At 43.9% G+C, this 22,481-nt stretch overlaps 1 protein-coding gene across 3 annotated transcripts in view; it reads right to left on the bottom strand.

Annotated features, from left to right (window-relative positions):
• Nucleotides 1-22,481, bottom strand: part of SRGAP2 (SLIT-ROBO Rho GTPase activating protein 2) — a 143,822-nt gene that overhangs the window by 79,481 nt on the left and 41,860 nt on the right. For all 3 annotated transcript variants that reach the window (XM_066600191.1, XM_066600193.1, XM_066600192.1), the window contains exon 3: nucleotides 1,835-2,027. In XM_066600191.1, the coding sequence (XP_066456288.1) occupies nucleotides 1,835-2,027 (193 nt within the window). The remainder of the gene's footprint in view (nucleotides 1-1,834; nucleotides 2,028-22,481) is intronic.

The raw sequence follows: 22,481 nt of genomic DNA, 5'->3' as shown, positions 1-22,481 counted from the left end.
TCCTTGGAATCCAGAAACACATAAAAATGACCTGTTATGATGATTTTATTAGCAATTTTTTGAAAATTAACAATTTCCAATCCAGTGTCACCCTCATATGATATTTACGTTTCCCTGCATAGCTCCAATGTTGGATGAGGTACAACATGTTTCTAACAGTATGCAGGGCAGCGCTCCAATGGATTCCGAAAGTCTCTCCTTAAGGAGAGTACCCAAAAAGTGTGTGGTGACACATAGCGGGTGAGTGGGTCGGGGGATGGCATAGTCTCTCCCTAAGGAGAGCCAGAAGGGGTGTGACAAGACACCTGAAAAGTGAGGAGACTTATACGGCCATGCACGCTTCTCTGGGTAATTTATGCAAATAAGACAGATGGAATAATACCTCAGCAGCGCCACCTATTGAATGGCAGCATTCCTTTAAATCAATTTCAGACCCTTTATACAGGTCTTTACAACAACGATTGGGAATAGGAAACCAAGCCAGAAAACCATACACAGACATCCGTTTTGGAGTTTTTGCCCCCCATTAGTGTGCACAGTCCAGTGGGCGGCCCTATCAGTGACTGGCGGCTTTGTATGACTGTACATACAGGAAAGGCTGTCCATCACTGATAGCTCCGCCCACTGGACTGCTCAGCTCAGAATGTACAGAGGTTTAAGTAATTAACATACAAGTTATACTGAATCTTTCCCCATAAAACTATATATCAATCTGCTCAGCTCCACCGGCTCTATAACATGATGCCTGCAGTTTGGACAGCTGACATGTTTTCTTTAATGGATTAACCAGATAAGTGTCAAAAGCAGTCAGTGGAAATAATCCGCCAACAGCTTTAGGCGTTTCCTTGGCCCGAAAGTAGTTGCCCTCTCATTTTCTATACTCTCTGACATTGATTATCCCAGTAGCTGCTTACCGGTAGTATTTAAAAAGGAACCTGTCATCAGGTACATGCTGCAGCGTTTCAGAATAACCATACTTTGAACATCCTGTCTACAAAGGGCTCCAAGTCATGTGGATGGCACTGAGCCGGCTGCTTTCCCTGCCCACATCAGAGTGACAGTTCTCTATATATACACAGAGACAGGCAGAGAGCTGTCACTCTAGGCGGAGAGAGGCCAATGCAGCACCGCCCCAACGACTTGGCGCTCTGTTTGAGTTGGATCTTAAAAGTAGGTTAATTCTGTAATTCCACAGGGTTTCAGAAGGCGACATATATATTCCCGGAATATACATACCCATCTCAGGTTTGGCAGCATGAACCAGGTGGTAGGTTCCCTTTAACTATGTAACAATATGGAGGCAGATTTTCACGGAAAAAAATATTCTTCTAGGTTACCAACTGGATGATGGTGCTTGAAGGCATTAAAATGTAATGTATTCTGTGACCCATTCATCAAAATCTACGCCTGAAGTTTTTGATCTGCATAGTATATGGTGTTCATACTGCATCATATTGACAGCACACAAGAAACCTGTAAAAGTGCTTGTACATTCTCTACTACAATCCTTTTTTTCATTTATTTACCTGAAATCACCAGTACTATTTGGATCTCAGAAATAAAGCGACTACGGCACAGCTGCGATTGTGCGCCTGACCACGGAAATTATCATTCTGTTCCAAATGCGAAATTATGGGTTAGCGATAGAGTATAATTAAATGCCTAGAAAGTGCGACGGATCACTAGTTATTTTAGTAGGGTGGCTGTGCTAATAGACGTTACCCAAGTAGTTTAACTCATTCTAGTATGGCAGACATTGAGCATACGGAGGCATCTAGTAAGCAATATTAGGATAATGAATCATTTAGCTCCTTTGAATCCATTTGTATCTTACTTGAACTGTTGATCTTTGGCTCCGCGAGTTTTGGAAAGGAACCGTTCGCTGAGCTTCTCCAGGTTACGGGAATAATCCATTTCAATCTCTGCTTTCTTACGGAAGAAGTCCTGCAGATCCTGAAGAAGCTGCGTGCGCAGATCGCACTGCTGATCCAGGCATTTCAGCTGCTCCAACAACTGGGCTCGGATCTCTGTGGGAGGAAAGAAATAAGTTGCCGATCAGTGAATGAGGCAGCCACAAAGATACTTTTGGCACCCAACTAATCAGGGTGCTTTCTATTAATTTCTATATATGACAGGTTTCATGGACAGACTGACTTCTGGAGTGACGGGACTCTCAAATCCATTATCCCGAGTGATGATCCAGAGAAGGGTAAAACAGTCCACATAAGTCAGAAGCCAAATCTCATCTTAGTTACTACTAGCTATAATATCTGTAATTATTCTATTCTTATGTTCTGGTTGCATCATTTTAATGTAAGCTCTTAATTACATGGCAGCCAGGCTGCTCTTAGCTGTGAAGACCAAGTCCAAAGATTTGCTTCACATCAGTCACCTGGACAATACAGCTCGTTGACTTTGCACTATTTCCCCTGTGATGGCACTGCAAGGACATTTAAGGTACTTTTACATGAGACAACAAGCACCCAACAGCCGTCCCATCGATCATCGTTCCTGTGAGGATGGCTCATTGAATGGAGGTGGAGCGTGCCGCGATATCCACCCGCCGGCCGCCTCCATTCAGAGCAAACAGGCAGTCATTCATAGATGAACTGTCGCCTGTTTACATGTGCCGACTGTCACATGGTTTTTAGGTGAGCCGAGAACCAAGTGACCGACAAGTGAGCGATTTTTGCTCACTAGCCCTACTGGGTGTAGTGTTTACATGGCCAACAGTTGCCCATAATTGCTCTTTCGGGTGATTCCTCAAACAACCGTCAGCCCACATAAAAGTACCATAAGGGTCCTTTGGCACCAAACAATTACTGTTTGAATGAGCGAGTGACGTTGTTGTTAGCTCGTTTGGGATTGTTTAGACAGGCAGACGCATTGTTGGCTCATTCAAATAAGAAGTCGTTCAGAATCGCTGTATGAGTGACTGAGAGCGACTGTTTTAACCGAACGATTAGTGAACGAGTTAGCAATGATTTTTATGCCTGCATAAACTGGACAAACGAAAAGTGAACGTCGTTGGCTCGCATTTACACTTAACGGTTATCCATCAAAAAATTGTTCCAATGAATAAAACGTGAACGCCAATTGTTCCATCTAAATGGGCCTTTACTCTTATGTTTCCTGGATTGCTGGCAGTCCCATCAGGCGGTCACTATGATCATCTTATTGTCAAGCTGTCCTTCCAGCAAGTAAGGAGTGTTGAAAGCAGACAAACTCTTTAAGCAATAGCTTATTTTCTGAAATATATTCTTTAAGCTAAAACTTTATTTTAGATCAGTACTAAGGATGAGCGAGTATACTCGCTAAGGCACTACTCGCTCGAGTAATGTGCCTTAGCCGAGTATCTCCCTGCTCGTCCATAAAGATTCGGGGACCGCCGCAGCTGACAGGTGAGTCGCGGCGAGGAGCAGGGGAGAGCGGGCGGGAGAGAGAGATCTCCCCTCCGTTCCTCCCGGCTCTCCCCTGCAGCTCCCCGCCCCGCGGCGGCCCCCGAATCTTTAGGGACGAGCGGGGAGATACTCGTCTAAGGCACATTACTCGAGCGAGTAGTGCCTTAGCGAGTATACTCGCTCATCCTTAATCAGTACCTTAAATGACAATTTTTAAATTTTCCTTATATTAAGGGAAAGCACCATTAACAAAATCAATGGAGCAGCCTAATGTAGTTTATGCTTCTGAAACGGTGCTGACAGAGGCTCTTCAAGAGCCATTTATGTATACAAGTATATAAGTGAAGATCAACTAGTTTAGACAAAAGCAACAGATGAAAAGCGGATAGACTCAGCAGTGCGACAAGCATTTATGTACACAAGTCAAAAATCCCAACCTCCTATTCTCTAGGCCCAATGTCCACGTGCGGATTCGAGTTATAAAATCGGTAATGGGGCCCCCGCACAGGAGTTCCGTGCGTCTTGCTGCCCATAGCAATGCATTAGCATCTGTAGGGCAGCTAAGTGCATGCGGATGTGATTTCTTTCCGGCAAGTGGGTAGCACGCACGGGAAGAAATCGCAGCATGCTCCATTTTTCTGCGGATCTGCGCAGGAACGGCTCCCACAGCTTCCATTGAAGTCAATGAAAGCTGTCCGTACCCGCAGCACACCTACAGCTGTTTTTGTGCTGTGCCGCGGATACACAGGAGAGCAGGGGGGAAAAAAACAAAAACAAAAAAAACTGTGCACAGTGTCAGCGTGCCGAGCGGCCAGAAGAAAGAAGATCTGGCCTGCACAGAGGAGAGCCCCACAGTGTCTGGAGAGGTAAGAAAATGTAAATCCATGCGTGCAAGTGGACACGAGGCCTAAGACTTTATGTATAAGATATGGAGTCTAAATATATATTTTTTGCCATCTGAGAACCTAGAAACCATTCCTGATACGCGTCTTGCTGTTGCCAGGATCCTTGTCCTGTGACCAGGGATGGACTAAACACGGCGGCCTCGAGGAGCTAGTTGACCAACTCCAAAAAGGTTGGTTACTGAAATTTCTTTTTTCAAGCTCTATGTACAAGTTATAGCGCTGATTCACCTAATGAAGATGATCTCCTAATAGAAGATGCATGGCCAGATAAACGAGCCTTGTAGAACAGTAAACGACCAACACAATGGATATGGGTGTCATATTTAAAGCCGTACAAATGGATGACTCCTGAACTGTAGATTTATTTTTTCACAGCTTTCCATCGGAGTAAAATTCTTCCACAATCATACAATAGTCACGGTCTGACATTGGCAAGGATGGAAGCCTTTAGTGTGAAGCCCATGGTTTTGTTTCTCTAGGTGGGCCGGCTATATATTGTGTGCGGCACACTCGCTGTAGCAGCGGGTCTCCGAGTGTTCCCACAGCAATGTCAGGAATTTCCTGACCCACTCAGATTTCAATGTAACAGAGCATAGTGGGGCTCAATACTGCTTTGTTCAGCTGTGCCGAGCCCACAATGCCTGGATTCCTGACAGCCCACAATACCCCGGGCAACAGACAGTCATCCCATGTGCCCTCCAAAAAGTCAGGGCACAGACATTAACTCCTAATGCGCTGAGGACAGGAATGACAAGCACCATTATTTGATAAGATATTGTTAATAAAGTAACTATTGCATTCTGATAACACATTGACATCTTACATAAACCACATGATTAGACCACTAGTCACAACCATAAAAACCCAGAAACTACTGCCATTTATGTTTGTTTAGAGTAAACAATGATCTATACACAATAACAGGAATTTCTGGGACTGCAGTCCTAAAATAAGGATTTCTACATTGTATCATTAATATAACTGGCGGCATCCATGACCGGCCACATCAAACAACATACAAAATCTACTCCAACTGCAGCACTGACAGCCCGGGACTTCTGAACCCATGACCTATCCCTGAAACGGAAATCATGTACAGTATTTTAACCCCTTAAGGATGCAGACCCCCTTTTTTCTTTTCCTCTCCTTTTCAGCTACTCCTTTCTCATAGCCCTTATTTATCCATTGACGTAGCTGTCTGAGGGCTTGTTGAGTCAATTTCTAAATATTTTTTCTTTGGTTTCCATAGAACACTAGAACTTGTGATCCTGCATTATAATGTAATGCCATAGTATTCCATTATACCACAATCTGCAGGTAATCTGCAATAGCAGCCCTGGGGGCTTCCAGAGGGGCCCTGACTACCATGACAACTGAATGGCTGTTTGGGACTGCATATAGTTTTATGGGAAAAGATTCGGTATATCAATCTGCTTGGCTCCTCCTGCTCTATAAGCTACTGCCTATAGTTTGGGCAGCATGTTTGGGCTGACAGATTCCCTTTAACCCTTTCCAATCCAGTGTACGACATCAAGATTTCCCCACATATAAATATGTGTCGGCCCTTGACCAACATAGGAGCTAGAAGTATGAAGGATTGTGCTTCGATGTTGGAGGCTGTTCTGCATGTGTATGCTACAGTATGCAGGACAGCGCTCCAATGGAGCGCTGTCCTGCATACTGTTAGAAACATGTTGGCCCCTTATCCAACATTAAAGCTAAGTAGGGAAAACTCCAGAAAGGGCATTTAAATGCTGTTGTCAAAATTGATGGCGGCATTTAACGGGTTAACAGCCTGTAATCCGTGTTCACGCCAATTGCGGATATTGTTGGCAGGTGTCAACTGTGAGAAACAGCCGGCACCCACAATGTATGGAATGGCATCACGTGTAGCGTACAAATGTCCAGGACAAGAAGTTTTCTCATGCACTTTCATTCTTTGGACTGGATTTCATTATTTCAGGTTTCTTACATGGCACCAACATATTCTTCAGCCCTGTACGGCGACGGTCACCACTCACATCCCCAAAGCAGCACACAATGTACTTTATATAAAACACACAGAGGCCAATCCAGGGGAAACTATATTAACCTATGTGAACAAGGGAGGAGAGCACAGAGACTCCAGCAGAGGTTGTAGCTCATCGAATTGAAGTCCAGGACGCAAGCACTACAGGACTACAAGGCTAACCACTGAGCAGCCCATAAAATGAATCACTCAGACAATTTTAAACTAATTTGTCGTACGCACAAAAAGATGAAGTCTATAAAAATGCTTTGATACTCAAATTATTATTTTGCTTGCCAAACGGGCAAGACAATTTGATATGTGTGGCCGGCTTCAGTTCTCTCCGAGCCAAGTAGGCTTCTAAAAGGAATGTGCTTCTTTCAGTTAACATTTTAATAAGAACTTAGATCTTCTGCAGGTACAAATTGTGGAAAGTTTATTTATTTATTTATTTATTTTTTAAAGCATATGTCTCTTTATGAAGTCATTTTGGGGTCTTGAAGCAACATAAAAACAGCAACACTATATTTGCTGCAAGAATATGTCTAAAAAGACTGTGTGCAAGTATTACAGAACAGCCAAGAAACCAGCAAAAACTAGTGCTGCAAGCTAAACATACAATCCTACAGGAAAACCCATGATGTGGGATTCGGTGGGAAGAGGTGCCGACTGAGAGAATACAGAGAGGGTAGTTGTTTCTGAGCGAAGTTCTTGCTAAGGTCACTAATAATAACATTGATACATTTTAACGAATGCTAAAAAACTTGCTTCATATTTGTGGAGAAGCGCTCGCCGAGCCAAAATTAATGATATCCTACATATAATACTGTACAGACAAATCCTAAAAAGGTAACATTCGCCTCTTTTATGGTGTATTCCTCTCCATTTCATTGAGGAAGGGCTAACATGTTTTTATCTACATTGGCTCATTGTCAAGGGGCGTCTGGGATAAGAGACTTTAACACAATGATAAACACTTCCTGAACGAGAGGCCTAGCAGAGAAACCGCTTCTACGGACAAGAATGAGGCGCATCAACGAATTCATATTTTCCAGAAGAGGGCAGGATTCTATGGATAGCCCCAGCTGGAGACTATTTGAAGCCACACTTTCAGCCACTAGTATAAATTACATGTCATGGAATGGTAGAGTTGGAAGGGACCTCCAGGATCATCGGGTCCGACCCCCTGCTCAGTGCAGGATCACTAAATCATCCCAGACAGATGTCTGTCCAGCCTCTGTTTGAAGGAGAACTTACCATCTCCCGTGGCAACCTGTTCCACTCGTTGATCCCCTTACTGTCTAGTATCTAATTTGTGTATCCTCCCTTTCCGTTTCATCACATTGCTTCTAGTCTTTCCTTGTGCAGATGAGAATAGGGCTGTTCCTTCTAACACTCACAGATCCTTTAACCGTTCCTCACAGGACATGGTTTGTAGACCGCACACCATCCTGGTAGCTCTTCTCTGAACTTGCCATGTACGATCTTGTGTCCTATTCCAACAATTTTTCTAGCAAGTCACTTAAAGGTAACCTGGATTTGCATATCTATGCAAAAAAAAAACTTTGTAAAATCTGCATATTTATTGTTACTGATGAGTTACGGGGGTATTTTTGCCAGAGCAAGGGACATCATATTGCTAAGCTATGCAGTCACTTGTTGATTGCTGGATGCCCGGTCCCTGAGACACTCACCAGTTACTAGAATGCAGGAGTCACAGTGCTGGCGTACCAGAGAACCATCTTAAATCTTTTCCTTTTGATGGCCACAGACAACCACACACCATATGGACATTGCAACTCAGCTGAACACATTTGAATGGAGCTGTGATGCAATTTTCTGCAACGTGCCTGAGCAGGAGTACTGCTGTGCAGAGAAAATTCCTGGGACCCCTCGTTTGCGTAATTGGTGGAGGTTCCTGAAGTCAGACCCTCCTGATTAGCAAATGTGAGCATATACTAGGGATATACCATATTTTGCCCTAGCTGGAATAAGAGCAGTGCACAGTAGGTTGTCCACAGAGACCTTGTTGCTCCATATGACCAAGCAAGGTCTCTGAGGTAGAAAAACTTACAGAAGTCTATGGAGGGTCATGTGTGAGAGGCCTCAAGGTGGTCATGCACCTTGGCAGGCCGAATGCTTTTTCAGCCAACAGCTATTTCGTGTGATCTCCCTCCCCCCAATACACATGCACTCTTGCCTCATGTTCTCAATGGTGGAGAGGAGAATAAGCTGCTGCCAGATAGCTGATCTCATGAGAACAAAAGATCAGACATGTTGAAATCCATCTGCCCCATCCTTCTCTCTCCTCGCGCCAAACATATGTTGTTAGGGGAGGGTTGGGACACCCATCTACACATTTAATGGCTGTGTGATTCCACTAACATTTCTGTGTTAGGTCAACATGAATTTAATCTGTATTTGGTACCTCAATTTACACACAGCAACAGACAACGTCTGACTCGACTACTAGCTGATAGAGTTTTACACTACTATCAACAATTTAATCACAGGCTAAAGGGTCGTTGGTATTACTTATCGTTCATTTCATGCCGGCATGAACATTGTTGGCTCATTTGCTAATCATTGCGTTTAAATGCCGATCATTCAGTCGCTATCACTTATACAGCGTATGCGAACGTCTGAACAATCTGCGAGCGATTTATCTGCCTGTATAAACTGACCGCCATCCTTCACTCGTGCGAATGATAAAATCGCTCCGTCTAAAAGAATCCCAAGAACCACCAAGACGCAGAAGAAGCCAATTCAACTACACCAAACATTCTCCGCACAACAGCCATAAAAAGGGTCTATACATATGTGATAATAACTGATTGTGTGGTTTTCGCACTCAGACTATACACCTCTGTCTAATTCAGTAACACTCCAAAAACGTACAATTTATGCTTTCCCCGCTCCCAAGTGCTATTTTCACTAAACTTTCATTACATTACGATATAATTACATGGCATAATAGTATGTGGGTTTTTAGGGGAGGCATTCTCCACTATCGGGATCTAGAAACAAAATGTAGAGACTGTTATTAACTACAAATTATTACGCTTCCTGTTAATAACTCTTTCATTAATACAAATTACATTGCTGGAAGATTACATACAGCCCGTCTTAACATTTTCAGCTCCCATGGTGATTACAATGTATTTATTCATACCGCTGCTCTGCATATATCACTTTATTCATATTAAAGCAATCTGACTACTACAAGTAATGTTACACTGTGTAATCACGAACATACTGGCTGAACATGATGTACACATAGGGGCTCATGCCAACATGGCATTGCTATGAAAACTAATCACGTCCTATATGTCAAAGAGGCCATACAGACTCTACCAAGTACCCCGTACTGTAGAAGGCCTGCCCATTCACTAGAACTACCAGCATACAACGGGGTACCCAAAAGATACAGGAATCTTCTGCTGGTTGGCGGGGGGTGGATAGTACCACCTTATGGTGCCAGGTGAAGGTCTACGGAACAGTTTTGAGGTGGTATGCCAGTCAACATTGTTGAGGAAGATGAGCTTAACACTCAGCGCTGTGTGGGCAAATAGATGACTGCTTCTCCCACCATGACCACGCACCTGCCCACACAGCGCGGAGTGTTAAGCAATGTTCCCCAACAATGTTGGCTGGAATGCCACCTTAAAACAGCACAATACCCTCGCCTCACCCTCCGTATTCACCTGATCTCGCACTATGTGACTTTTTTTTTTACAACTACTATGAGCGTTGGAAAAGGATAAAATGTTCACAGCTGCATGTTGTTCATATGAATCGGACATCAAAAAAATGAGCGACAATTATCATTTAGTGATTCGCTTACTTTCCAATAAAATCATTTGAAAGTAAAAAAAAAAAAAAAAAAAAAAAAAAATTTTAAAAACTGAACAACTTGTTGAAAAGGAAAGATAAAAAATAAAATGTTAAAAAGTTACTGGAGCCGAATGCAACCTTCTCTATCAACGTTGGTTGGTACACCCCCTCAGAAGGGCTCTGCGGACATTCACCTAGCTACAGAAGCCGCTACTAGTCCCGTTTCTTTTTGGTACCCCTCCTATAATGCTGTATTTCTTAGCAGAGGCCGCTGTATGGTAAACATGCAGTATACGCAGACATGGCTTACCCTGCAATAACCGCTGAGGGTTAGATAAGCGGGGTCGGCTGTGAGCAGTTGACCGCTGCACTGACTCCTATACAAAGGGATTGTTTTCATGAGACAATCGTTTTAAAGTGATGGCCAAGTTCTATGCCTTGGTCTCTAGCTATGGCTGTAAATGCTGTGTTTTTGACCTTCGCTATAAGCTGTAATAAAGAGAGCAACTACAGTACAATAGTATCTGGAGCTGCAAGTAGCGGGGGGCATTCAGAGGGCCAGACCGCCACTTGTGCCCACTCAAACACTGATTGGTGAGCACTGCCAGGCATCAAGTCTTCAGGGAGCTTCTAAACAATCTGATGTGAAGTTACTACATTTAACCCGAGGGCAAAGCAAACAAAACAAACAACTTAGATAGTAACCAGAGAGGGTCATGCCCACAGGCGGAGGCGGTTTCCACGCAGCATTTTACCCATCTCTCAACCATACGCTCTACCAGCAGAGACTGCGTACGGCACTGCACATGCCTGCGTATCACGCACACACGGACATGCACAGTGTGAGTCTTTTAAATACCCTGCTGTGTTTCAGAGTGGGGATGCGCATGAAAACACCGCCCATACGCATGTACTGTGTATGGACAGCATATCGTACACAGCCTATGCAAATATACAGGGCTCACACTGAGTGGTATACTGGGAAATAGAGCATGCTGCGATTTATCTCTATTGTGTATCGATATGCAGTGTCCACACACTAGTGTGCATGGAGTCAATTAAAGTCCATTCACTTTCATTGACTCCATTCTCCATTTCACACGGCAAAAACATGGTCGTGTACATGAGCCCTTTGGCTGCTTTCACACCTGCGCTGGATTCTCTATTAGGAGGTTCCATCACAGATCCGACACAGAATACTGGAAGAGATAGCATGACATGCAGCACTTATTTACAGTACAATGCCATGCAGCCAAGGGGAAACTCAACGGACCCCAGTATAGTCAATGGGGTGCGGTTCCATCACAAGATGGACCTGTTCGGCCAGGGGTTCCCTTTTCCTACTCCCCAACGCAGATGTGAAAGCAGCCTCATTCTATCATAGAAGAGTCTAGATGCTAGATTGTGTAAGGAATTAAACATTTTGTCACTACATGGTTTGAACTTCAATTCACAGAAAATCCATAAATACTTCTAATAGCTTAAAATGTGAATTAAAAAAGCAATTATGGAAACTGAATTTTAATCTCGTTTCCCAAATTAAAATTACTGTACTTTTTTTTTTCTACACAGACATAGAAGGGGGTTCCTTACTGTAAGAGCAGTTAGACTGTGGAACTCTCTGCCCGAGGACAGGACGGGGTGATGGCGAACTCAAGCGCATTTAAGAGGAGACTGGACACCTTTCTTGAGTGTCACAATATTACATGTTATATCACTGTTTACTTCAGAAGGGTTTGTGATCCGGGGATTATTTTGATTACCAGATTGGAGTCAGGAAGGAATTTTTTTTCCCTTAACCCCTTCAGTGGCAGGTTTATTATTTCCATGTCAGCGCAGCAAGCCCTGGAGATTTTCTTGAGGTAGTTTGAACTGGCAAACATGTACAGTGGCACAATAACTTGTGTGTCCTGGCCAGCATTTCAGCACTAGAGTTGTCCACGGAAATCTTCTGGGGTTTAACTGCATGGTCAGTGCAGATTTTCTGGGCGTGCCACTAAAGGGGTTAAAGCAGGGCTGCCAATTCCTTCAGTCCTCACAACACCATATACTAATTTGCCATCCGTAGCTGACAGCTAGAATATACAGTATTCTGTTCTGATCAATATCTTATTAGATTACCAAGAACAGAACAGTAACCTGTGTAGGATGCCAAAGGAACCAAAGCTTGCCAATGGGGTATCTTACCTCTACATAGGACACCTGATAATGTAGACTTATTGGGGTTTAGCTGGGCATTGTAGGAAACTATTTCGTAAGAACTCATGCTTTACATGTGAACCCCAATGCAATGAATGAGCAATAGAGTGAACCCGGCCACTCCACCCCAAGAGGAATTGTCAAACGGTTATAGTTGCAAAAAACACCTGCTGCTCGTTTATTTAGGCTGGCTGTCCGCAGGCGGGTCGGATTTTGCAAGCGGATTTCCGTCACAGAAGAACATGAAAAGTCATTGCGATTTTTCGCAGGACTGACATCAATGGAAGCTTCAACATGTAGATTTGCAGCAAATTGCGGCATGCCGTGATTTTTATTATGTGAGCGGAAGATCACAATAGATTTCCACTCGTGGACAGCGGGCTGAGTTTTCCATAAGCATCCTATGGAAAGCGTTTCATGCATGATTCGTGTGTGGATTATTGCCCTGGATCACGCACTGTAAAATCACCCGTAAACAGGTGGCCTTACCGGTCCTTCTCCTGTTGCAGAATAGTGGCAGATTGATTTTTGGTGGCAAGTTACTATAATTTTCTGGTTTCAGTATGACATCAAATTCGGATCGATCCAACCAGCATACATTGTTATTCACTGAGACACCTAATCAGTACATGTATTTATGGTGACCACCAAACCACCTGAGAACGTACCTTACCCCTCACTTATAGGGGGCAGCTCCCCACCCCGACTGAGGGACACTCAGACCTTCCACTCACTTCAACCAGACGGATTATTTCTGAACTTAGACATGAGAATGTTGTGGGTACCACTTCTTTTGTCTAATTTCACCAAGCAGACATGAGAGCTCAGCACAGCCTGTAATTAGAAGGCGGCAGAGCCGTTCTCCTTCCTACCGTCTCCTACACCAAAAGACGCAATTCCTTTTTCCATATTAACCCTTTTTGCAGAAATGCAATTATTGAAAAACCAAGAAGAAAAAAAACGTATAAAACAGAGATGAGGGATAACAATACTTTGCACCCCCAGGACTAGGAATACGTCACAGTATGTCGACGGACATGTCCCTGATAGCTACTCACGTCTTTCCTAGACAGATTTTTTTTTTTACTTTTTTGATATTCTATATGCGAAATCCATAAAATGTTTAAATGTTTTACATAAAATCGCCTGTTTTGCCAGAGATGCTTTATTATACTTGGAAAGTGGGGCATTGGGTGGAAACCTCTTCCGAAGATGAAAGTGAAAAAGCACAAATGATCTAAACTCCTAAAATAACAGGAATTTCCACCAGCATGATGTGTGTCATGAAAGTGGAACTAATCCAGAACAATTGTTGTTGCTAAACTGTCACTTTTTTCTTCTCCCACTTCCCGTCACCATTTTAAAGTCCCTGAGGTAATCAGGGTTGTTACACGAGGCACACTAAAATATAAACTGCGCCAGACTGTCATTCCACAAAACTGTGTTGGTTGAGCAACTTTTTTTCCCGTTTTGCCATTTAGTAAAGGGCAGCGAGAGTCACGTGTAATGTTATACTTATTGATATACACCTGCAAGATAATGCGGATAAGGAACAGCACATAGATGACATTTTTTAACTATGGGAAAGAGTAAACTGGACGCTACGGAGAGGAACCGGGTTGTCTTCAGTGATGAATCCAGGTTTAGTTTGGGCACCGATTAAGTCCGTGTTCATGTCTGGAGACCTCAGCACACTGCCCCCTGCTGGTGTGATGGTCCGGGGATCCATCACATATGACAGTCGGTCACCCCACAGTAGTGGTATGAGGGACAAAGACAGCTCAGCGATATGTTCAGGACATCTTGCAGCCACGTGTTCCTCTCCAAGAGGCAGCAGGATAATGCTCGGCCCCACACAAGGGGGTCACAGGAATACCCCCCACAACATTGTCACACTTCCATGGCTGCCCGGTCACCAGATTTATCACCAATAGAACCTGTATGGGACCATCTGGGAAGCAAATTTCAACAGCCTATGAGTTTACACAATCTAGAGGCTCAGTTACAGCAAATGTGGAGCGATATGCTGCAGGATACCATACAGAACCTGTATAACTCCATGCCCACCTGTATCACATCTTGTATCCAAGCTAGAGGTGGTAACACAGGGTACTAGAGCCTCCATGCCTGCCGGTATCACATCTTGTATCCAAGCTAGTGGCGGTACAACATGGTGCTAGAGCCTCCATGTCGGCCCGTATCACATCTTGTATCCAAGCTAGAAGCGGTGCAACAGGGTACTAGAGCCTACATGCTCCCCGTATCACATCTTGTATCCAAGCTAATGGCGGTACAACAGGGTACTAGAGCCTCCATGCTCCCTGTATCACATCTTGTATCCAAGCTAGAAGCGGTGCAACAGGGTACTAGAGCCTCCATGCCTGCCTGTATCACATCCTGTATCCAAGCTAGAGGTGGTACAACAGGGTAATAGAGCCACCATGCCCGCCCATATCACATCTCGTATCCAAGCTAGAGGAGGTACAACAGGGTACTAGAGCCTCCATGCCTGCCCGTATCAGATCTTGTATTCAAGCCAGAGGCGGTGCAACAGGGTACTAGAGCATGCATAAAAAACCGCTGCACATGCGCAGTGTTATTGTGCAAGCAGTGCGTTTTGAACGCACCCATAGAGAATAGGACTTTTACATGCGTAATACATGGTACAAGAACATGCGGTGTTTTTTTTACATGTGTAACATATGCAATAAATATATACAAGTGTGAGTGGAACAATGTACTTTTATTAACGCCATTTACCGCGTATTATGCATGTGTACATTAACCGCATAATATGCAAGGCAAATACGTTGATGCGAGTCTGGCCGTAACAGTCAACATAAATTCTGTAGCTAAATATCTAAAAAGGGCTCCTCAGGATTTAATAGCGTTAGACTGAGGAGTTCGCGTCCTATTTGTCTCGGACAATCAGGTTATCCATTTAAATATGGTGCATGGAGTAAAGTGTGCATGAAAATAACGTTCCTACATTGTAATTTATGACATCATTTTGCAAAAAAAAAAAAAAAACACGTCGAGGAGACATTACTAAAATGTAATAAAAGTATATTATAGAAGGATGCCACTTTATTTGGACATAAGGATATATGTAACATAATATTATTACATATATTGTACAGAACCGGATACAATAAGGTTATAACACCATTTATGTGTGACACAGATGGGAAGCACAGACCAAGTACACACGCGGACTAACGTTACCACATGCCATTATTTTTGCACAGACTTCCCAAAATGAATCAAAATGCTTTTTTTTTTCTTCTGTCCCCCGTACTGAAATGATAAGAATAAGTAATTCCATTCTGGCTTTATCTACACAGTGAAATCCTAAAGATATACGTGTAGTGACGTCTATACGGCATTGGACGGAGGGGACTATTGAGGAAAATACAAAAAGAGGTCTGCAACACGATTTGTGTTAATCCAGATAGCAGACGCACATATTCTAGACGCACGTCCCTATCGGCACTGGAAAGCCTTCTTGTTCCTTGGGGTTATGGCAACAACCCATTTTTCTTCCCTATTTACATAAAATAACGGCTATTTCCATAATAATCAGTTTTATTAGTCACTTGAGAGCAATTTAGCCAGAAAAGATAGAAATTAACACTTGGGTGGGTAAATCTAAATGGCAGAATACATATTGTCCATGTGCTTGAGATGACAGACATTAATGCCTACTCGGCGCATCTTTAGCCTTCTTCCTGACTGGTTGTGAATGGCAGAAGCTTGCTGAGAGGTGAAGGCAGTGACCTCTCCTCCAAGACGCCCCAGAAGGGAGGATTCCCGGGTCTCCCAAGAGACTCATCAGCAGGAAATGACCCATAAAACAATTAGCCTGAGCTCTGCTAACTTCACCAATTGATTCACTGAAAGAAGCCTTGTCTCATTAACCTCATTGTAGGCCACTAACTGGAAATGGGGAAAACAAATGGTGCAGGAATTGTGGAGATACCATTGCATTGCAATAAACAGCAGCAGCCAGAGCATGGTGCCAACAGAGATACACATGAAACACATTGTTGATGCTAAACCAATGGGACGTAAACAAAGGAGAAGGAATCTTACTAGAGTCTTTAGGGTGCCTATATGCATTTCATTTTTGATTGTGGATCCTGATGCTTTCTGGACTGTTGTCTATGAGATCTGGTAGACATTCTTCACTAGCTTCCACACGGGTGCTATTTCCTGTATACCACACGGCTCCTTGTAGATTTTGATGCAGAATGAAAATGGCTTAAATTAGCCTGCAATTCCGCACCAAAATTCTCTTAGCCTTGTGGACTTTGATGTTGAATTCCACAAAAGCAAATCCTGTTGCATCCCAGTGGAAATATTCCACCTGCATAAAAGCACCCCCTTCCAAAAACAGCTATTGATGAATCATGGATGCCACAGGTTGGACTATAGCTTCCCAATAAGGTTAGTAACCTCCAACCTACCAACCTCACTCTAAACAAAAGTGACCAGTTCGGCTGAGCCAAATATGTGTGTTGTTGGGAGGGTCAGGGCTGTTAACTAAAAAACTCCATGTCTGAAGTCGTTGGTCGATCTTCTGGTCTCCATGCATAAAACAATAAAGAGATTGAACACATTTTCTTACACGGTCAGCCTTCAATCCCTTGTCCAATCCCATTAACAGACGACAGAGCGGTTCTAGGGCGTGACAAATCCTAGCTAGCCTGAAAATTGATCCAGGCGCTTGTTTCTATTGATTTGTATGAAACTTCCAGACCAGACCTCCAATTTATTCCTCACTGTAGTGGGCATGGCGATTTGCCCATTTAGAGCTTGTAATCACCCTATGAAAGGGCGGATTTGCAGCTTCCAGCGCAGCCTAAATCAAGAAAGGAGAAGTAAAAAAATTGTTTAACCCCTTAATGACCACCAATACGCCTTTTTACAGCAGTTACTAAAGCGCTTTAAGCCAGCACATGCATCTTTTTAAGGCAGTGGCTTAGCTGACTTGACAGCCAGGCTCCTGCTCTAACTGCCTGGGACAGAGAAACCTCAGATTCTGGCAGTTTAACACCTTACATGCCACAACCATGCAGCATGTAAGCAGATGACAGGGAGAGGGGGCTCTTTCTGTCACCCATTGCCACCCCGCAGTGTGATAGCAGGATAGCAAAGACAGACCTCTTAATCTGCCATGTAATTCAACCTATTATACCACGCCTCCGACAGTCTAATAAGCTGCTGTCAAACCCTTAGTGGAATGTACTACATAAGCAACACAGTGTACAATACTAGCAATTGAACAGTCACATCTTCAAGTCCGCTTCAGGGGCTAAAATTAAAAAAACTGTAAAAAAAAATAAATAATAATTTATATATTATATATATATATTCAATAAAATTAATTTAAAGGATATAAACATATACAACTCATCCCTAAAAAAATAATCCTCATACAGCTATGTCAACGAGTTATGACAATTGCAATATGACGCTGAAAATAACATGGTCCTAAAAAGCACAAAACAGACTGGTCACTAACGGGTTGGTGCCCTAATACCTACATCAATACTCAAACAACTTGTTATTACCATCCCTCCTGATTGATAACTGAAGAAAAGTTTTAAAAGAAAACTATGCAGTTTTATTCTTGTAACAACGGAGATTGCAACCCGGGGACACGTGGCCCAATCCAACAATGGGGCCGCAACAGAGACTCCTGACAGTCGCAATACTCGATCACTACATAACTTGTCTTGTTACAGAATGCATTCCAGGAGGGTACAAGGAGCCAGCGGTTATATGGTGGACAGTGTGTGCGGCATCTGCAACAGTCTAAAGAAATGTCCGACCACTAAATTCCTGTCAAGTGAAGCAGAAGAAGAATCTCATCAACAGCCAAACGAGCGTTAAACTCCCCCAAAATGGTCTCTTATAGTCATATAGGCAATAGGGCCCGCCATTACTTCTGAGGTTATGTGCTTAATATTGTTCTGAACACCAAAAGCCCTGAGGATTCACATGAAAGCAGCGTTGTGTTTTGTCAGTCGGTATAATGAAAACAAAGATCTGGTACCGTGTTAGCCAGTAGAGCAAAATGTGATTGTTCTCAGCAAGAGAAACGACGTAATCTTGTAGATATGATACCTTTTAATGGCTAACAAAAATACATGATGTAAATCCATTTAAGCCGGAAGAAGTACCCTGCGTTGGTACGAAAGCTCGCTATTATTACATCATGTATTTTTGTTAGCCATTAAAAGGTATCATATCTACAAGATTACGTCGTTTCTCTTGCTGAGAACAATCACATTTTGTCAGTCGGTCGCACTGTAGCGTTGGTATCATATGGTTCATTTCCTCAAAAAGGATTTCAAAGAGTTCTGCACAAAATGTTATAAAATGCTATTTCCAACAGAGTCATTTCCTTACAGGGGGAAGGGGGTGCCGCAGCTCGTGCTGAGCTACATGACAGCGAGGAAGGGAACGGATTAAGAATGGAGAGGAAGGTGGGGTGTGGGCGCTGTGGTGTCTGGCACATGGTCACTTCCCCATCACCATCTGCTGCCACTCGCAATTGTCACAAACAGAATGAGGCAAGTGATCATGATCTAAAGCAAGCAGGCTGCGGGCAAAGGAAGGGGAGCAAACCGAGGCAAAACGCTAAAGATGAAGCACCAAGAGGTAACCTCTTTAAAAAGGTGGAAGAGGGGAAAAAAAACATATTGGCAAACATGGAAGATGATGGTTTGCAGTCAAAATAGGAATCAGTTTGTAAACCACTGAAACAATCCTTTAACACACTCATTGTAAAACGCCAATCCCTCCCCTAGAAGTTGATGGATGGAATTAAGCTTTCTCTGTGTTATGGCAACGTTGATATAAGTAACGAATCACAATATCAGAGGTAGGCTGTGGAAGTTGGTGTCCCAGATGTTCCCATACATGACCTGCTGCCGAGAAATCTGGCCACCGGGCAGCCACTGAATTGTGGCAAGGTTGTGGTGACATTCCTGTGACTCCCTTATGTGTGCGGCTGGTATTAATGTTTCTTGACGCCACCAGGAAGTACTGGTGGAGCCAAGATTGACAGGGGAGTAACGCCCCCTGAATATGATTGGCTGTACAGCTGGCCTGCCTGCAGGTCCTGGCAGCCCACAAAGGAAGGATTTTTTGGAGCAGCCTACAGAGGCCTCCGCTGCAACCACGCAGCCCCAGCTGCAAAGCCCTTCCCCAGCGGCATGACACAAGCATTCCTCCTCTCCCCCAGATGTAATTTTCAAATTGCAGCCGGCAGCAGACCCAAGATGCATCCCCCTCCACCTGATGTGATGTTTACCTCTCGGCTGGCAGTAGGAGGACTACAGTGCCAGGGGGAGACATTGTGACAGGCTAGTGGCCTTAGACTGCAGCATCACAACAGGGATCCCACTGCGCCACAGGACAACAGCAGGAGCGTATGCATTGCGGCACAAGCCCAGTAACTGTGTGCAGAGGACCCGGCGTGACGCAGCTGTGAGGTGCCGGGCTGCAGGAAGCAGGTGGCCGGGATAGAGGCCTCATCCTCTGGGTAGCCGGGAGCCATCCCAGCCAAGCGGTGCGGGACCGAGCGGTGAGAGTCAGAGGTGCAGCGTGTGCATTGCTTTTTGCCTGCCCTGCAGGCTTAGGGTGAAGGTTCGGTTTCTTATTAGGTTTAGATTATACACTGTAAAGGCTGCCATGTTCCAGCTGTAACCTGCCAGCATTTTCTATTTAAATGGAAAACTAACTCCCAGCCTAAGCCTGCAGGGCCAGCAACAAGCAACGGAGACGCTGCTAGGACCTTCAAGGCTTGACCTAATCAGGAGCTAGGGGTATGAGAGGGGCGTTCCCCCTGTCAAACCTCTAGCTTCTGGTGGCGTCAAGATACAATACCACCTATTTTATATACATGCAGCTCTCTTCATTATAGTTTATAAGACTTATGAAATGCACGGCCGTTACCTCGACATCCATCTTCTATAATGGAGAGAGCCACATGCATTGTCTCCTCTCTGGAGTGCTGATTGGGGGGTGGAGGAGGTGAACCCCTTTTTCCTAAAAGGCGGGAGTCCTGGAAGGGGAACATCAGTTTATTATAGCATATACTTAGGATATACCATATAGGTTTCAGATGAGAATACGCTTGTGACCCTTGGAAGTTATTCATTATGGCAACGTGGACCTTGGACCCGAAAAGTTGTGCGCCATATTGCTCCATGCAAGGTCTAGATCAGGAGTGCATAAGTGACCACTACTCCATTCAAACTAACTTCCTGTGGTTGTGAAGTGAGGAAGGATGGTGGGTCTGAAGAGCCCTGCTATTGTGAGCGGTGGGGCCAACAGAGATCTGACATTTCTCACCTATCCAGGTGAATAAGTGATAAATGTCTGTCGTGGAAAACCACCTTTTGAAGGGGTTGTCTGACAATGACTTACTGTCCAGGCTTGTATATTAGACTGTACAACAGTTCAAAGTGAAGTCTTCTTCCTTAGGCTAACTGGAACCAGACTAATCAGCTGATTGGGCCGTCAAATTGACTATCGTGTCCTTTAAAAGTTCAATCTCTTCAGATCCCTGTGACCCATGGTCACTGCAACCTGCAATTGGTACTGTGACCCAATCTGACGTAAATGTGGGTGCAGGAATACACAGCGTTCTTTGGTTGCACAATCCCTATCGCAGCCAAAAATTGCTAGTTAATTTGAGCTGGCACATGCTGACAAGCAATTACGCATGTTCCTGTGGTGGGTATGGCGGTATTTGTATTTTTCAGAGAATTTTTTTTTTAAGAATTGGAAAAGTCCCTTTTCATTACTAGGTACCATATACAATAAAGGGAATTTGTCAAAAATAGCAAAGTTCCTCTTTTCTGTTTATAGAAACTGCAGAATTTTCATGTGTATCAAGGCAAAACTATTCTTTATTTGTATTATTCTTCTTAGTAGTAACCTAGGAATAGGTAATCCAATGCAGATTGGCTGGGGTTCACTTCCTGGGACCCGCAGCAACCAGCAGTTTCCCCAGGCTGCCATTTTAGTGCATGGAGATGCCATACTGCAGGAAGCAGAGAGCTCCATACATTATGCAGTGGTCCAGCATGGTACTACAGTCTCTTTCCCAGTCACTTCAATGGCCTGCAATACCATACCAAGCCACTACACAATGTACGCATCTGACAGTTTTCATACACTAAAACAGCAGCCCTGGTAAATTGCTCATTTCTGGCGGAGCCCTAGTCTGAGGGAAAAGTTGTCAATAGTTAGAAGTACGCAAGAAAAGGGGGCACAGCTAAATAACAAACATAATAAGCAGGTACTCTGTGTGTTGCACCCCAAAAATAAGAAAATGACCATAGTGTACCATATGTCCCACCAAAATAACACCAAATCAATGATGAATTCAGTAGTATTCTATTAATATAGACTGACAACACAGAAGAGAATGGCCTCCTGCCCACAACCGTGTGACTCCGCCAGCGGAATATGGCAGTGGAGTCCGACACAGCGTCTCCCCAAAGACCCCATACTCGCCTCTCTGGATCCGCCGCGCGAGTCCCGTCTGGCAAGCATGCGTGGCGCATGACACGCTAGCGGTGACATGTAATCACACGATACTTCCGCTGTGCTCAGAGCAGAAGCATCACGTGATGGACGGCTTCCATTGACTACAATGGAAGCCGGCCGCGCGTTTTTCTGCAGCAATTAGAACATGCTGTGATTTATTTCACGCTGCGGAATTCCATGGTAGAATTCCGTAGCGTAAACATGGAAAGGCAGAAAGCTATGAAGTTCAAAAGAAACTAATAGCTGTGGGGTAACGCCATGGATTTCCGCCACGTTAAACGCGGCAGAAATTTGTCCGTTGGAATTAGCCCTAAAGCATTGAAAAATCCCTAAAAAAAAACAGGAAAAAAAAAAAAAAAGACATCACAGGACTAGTAACAAAATAAGAAATGGACCCAAGAAGTAGTCCCATGACCAGAAAAACAGACATGCCAGAATGAAGTAACCCAATATCAGATGACTAAAGGAGGAAATAAACCTACCAAAGAGATGAGACCATAATAATCTGAAATAAACATCTCACCCTACACTCCAATAGGCCTCCTGCTGCCTCTTTATAGCCGCCAT

The sequence above is a fragment of the Eleutherodactylus coqui genome, chromosome 4 (genome assembly GCF_035609145.1).
Source record: "Eleutherodactylus coqui strain aEleCoq1 chromosome 4, aEleCoq1.hap1, whole genome shotgun sequence".
NCBI lineage: Eukaryota > Metazoa > Chordata > Amphibia > Anura > Eleutherodactylidae > Eleutherodactylus > Eleutherodactylus coqui.
Note: the sequence above shows the minus strand (reverse complement) of the source record. Positions and strands in the feature narration are given on the sequence as shown.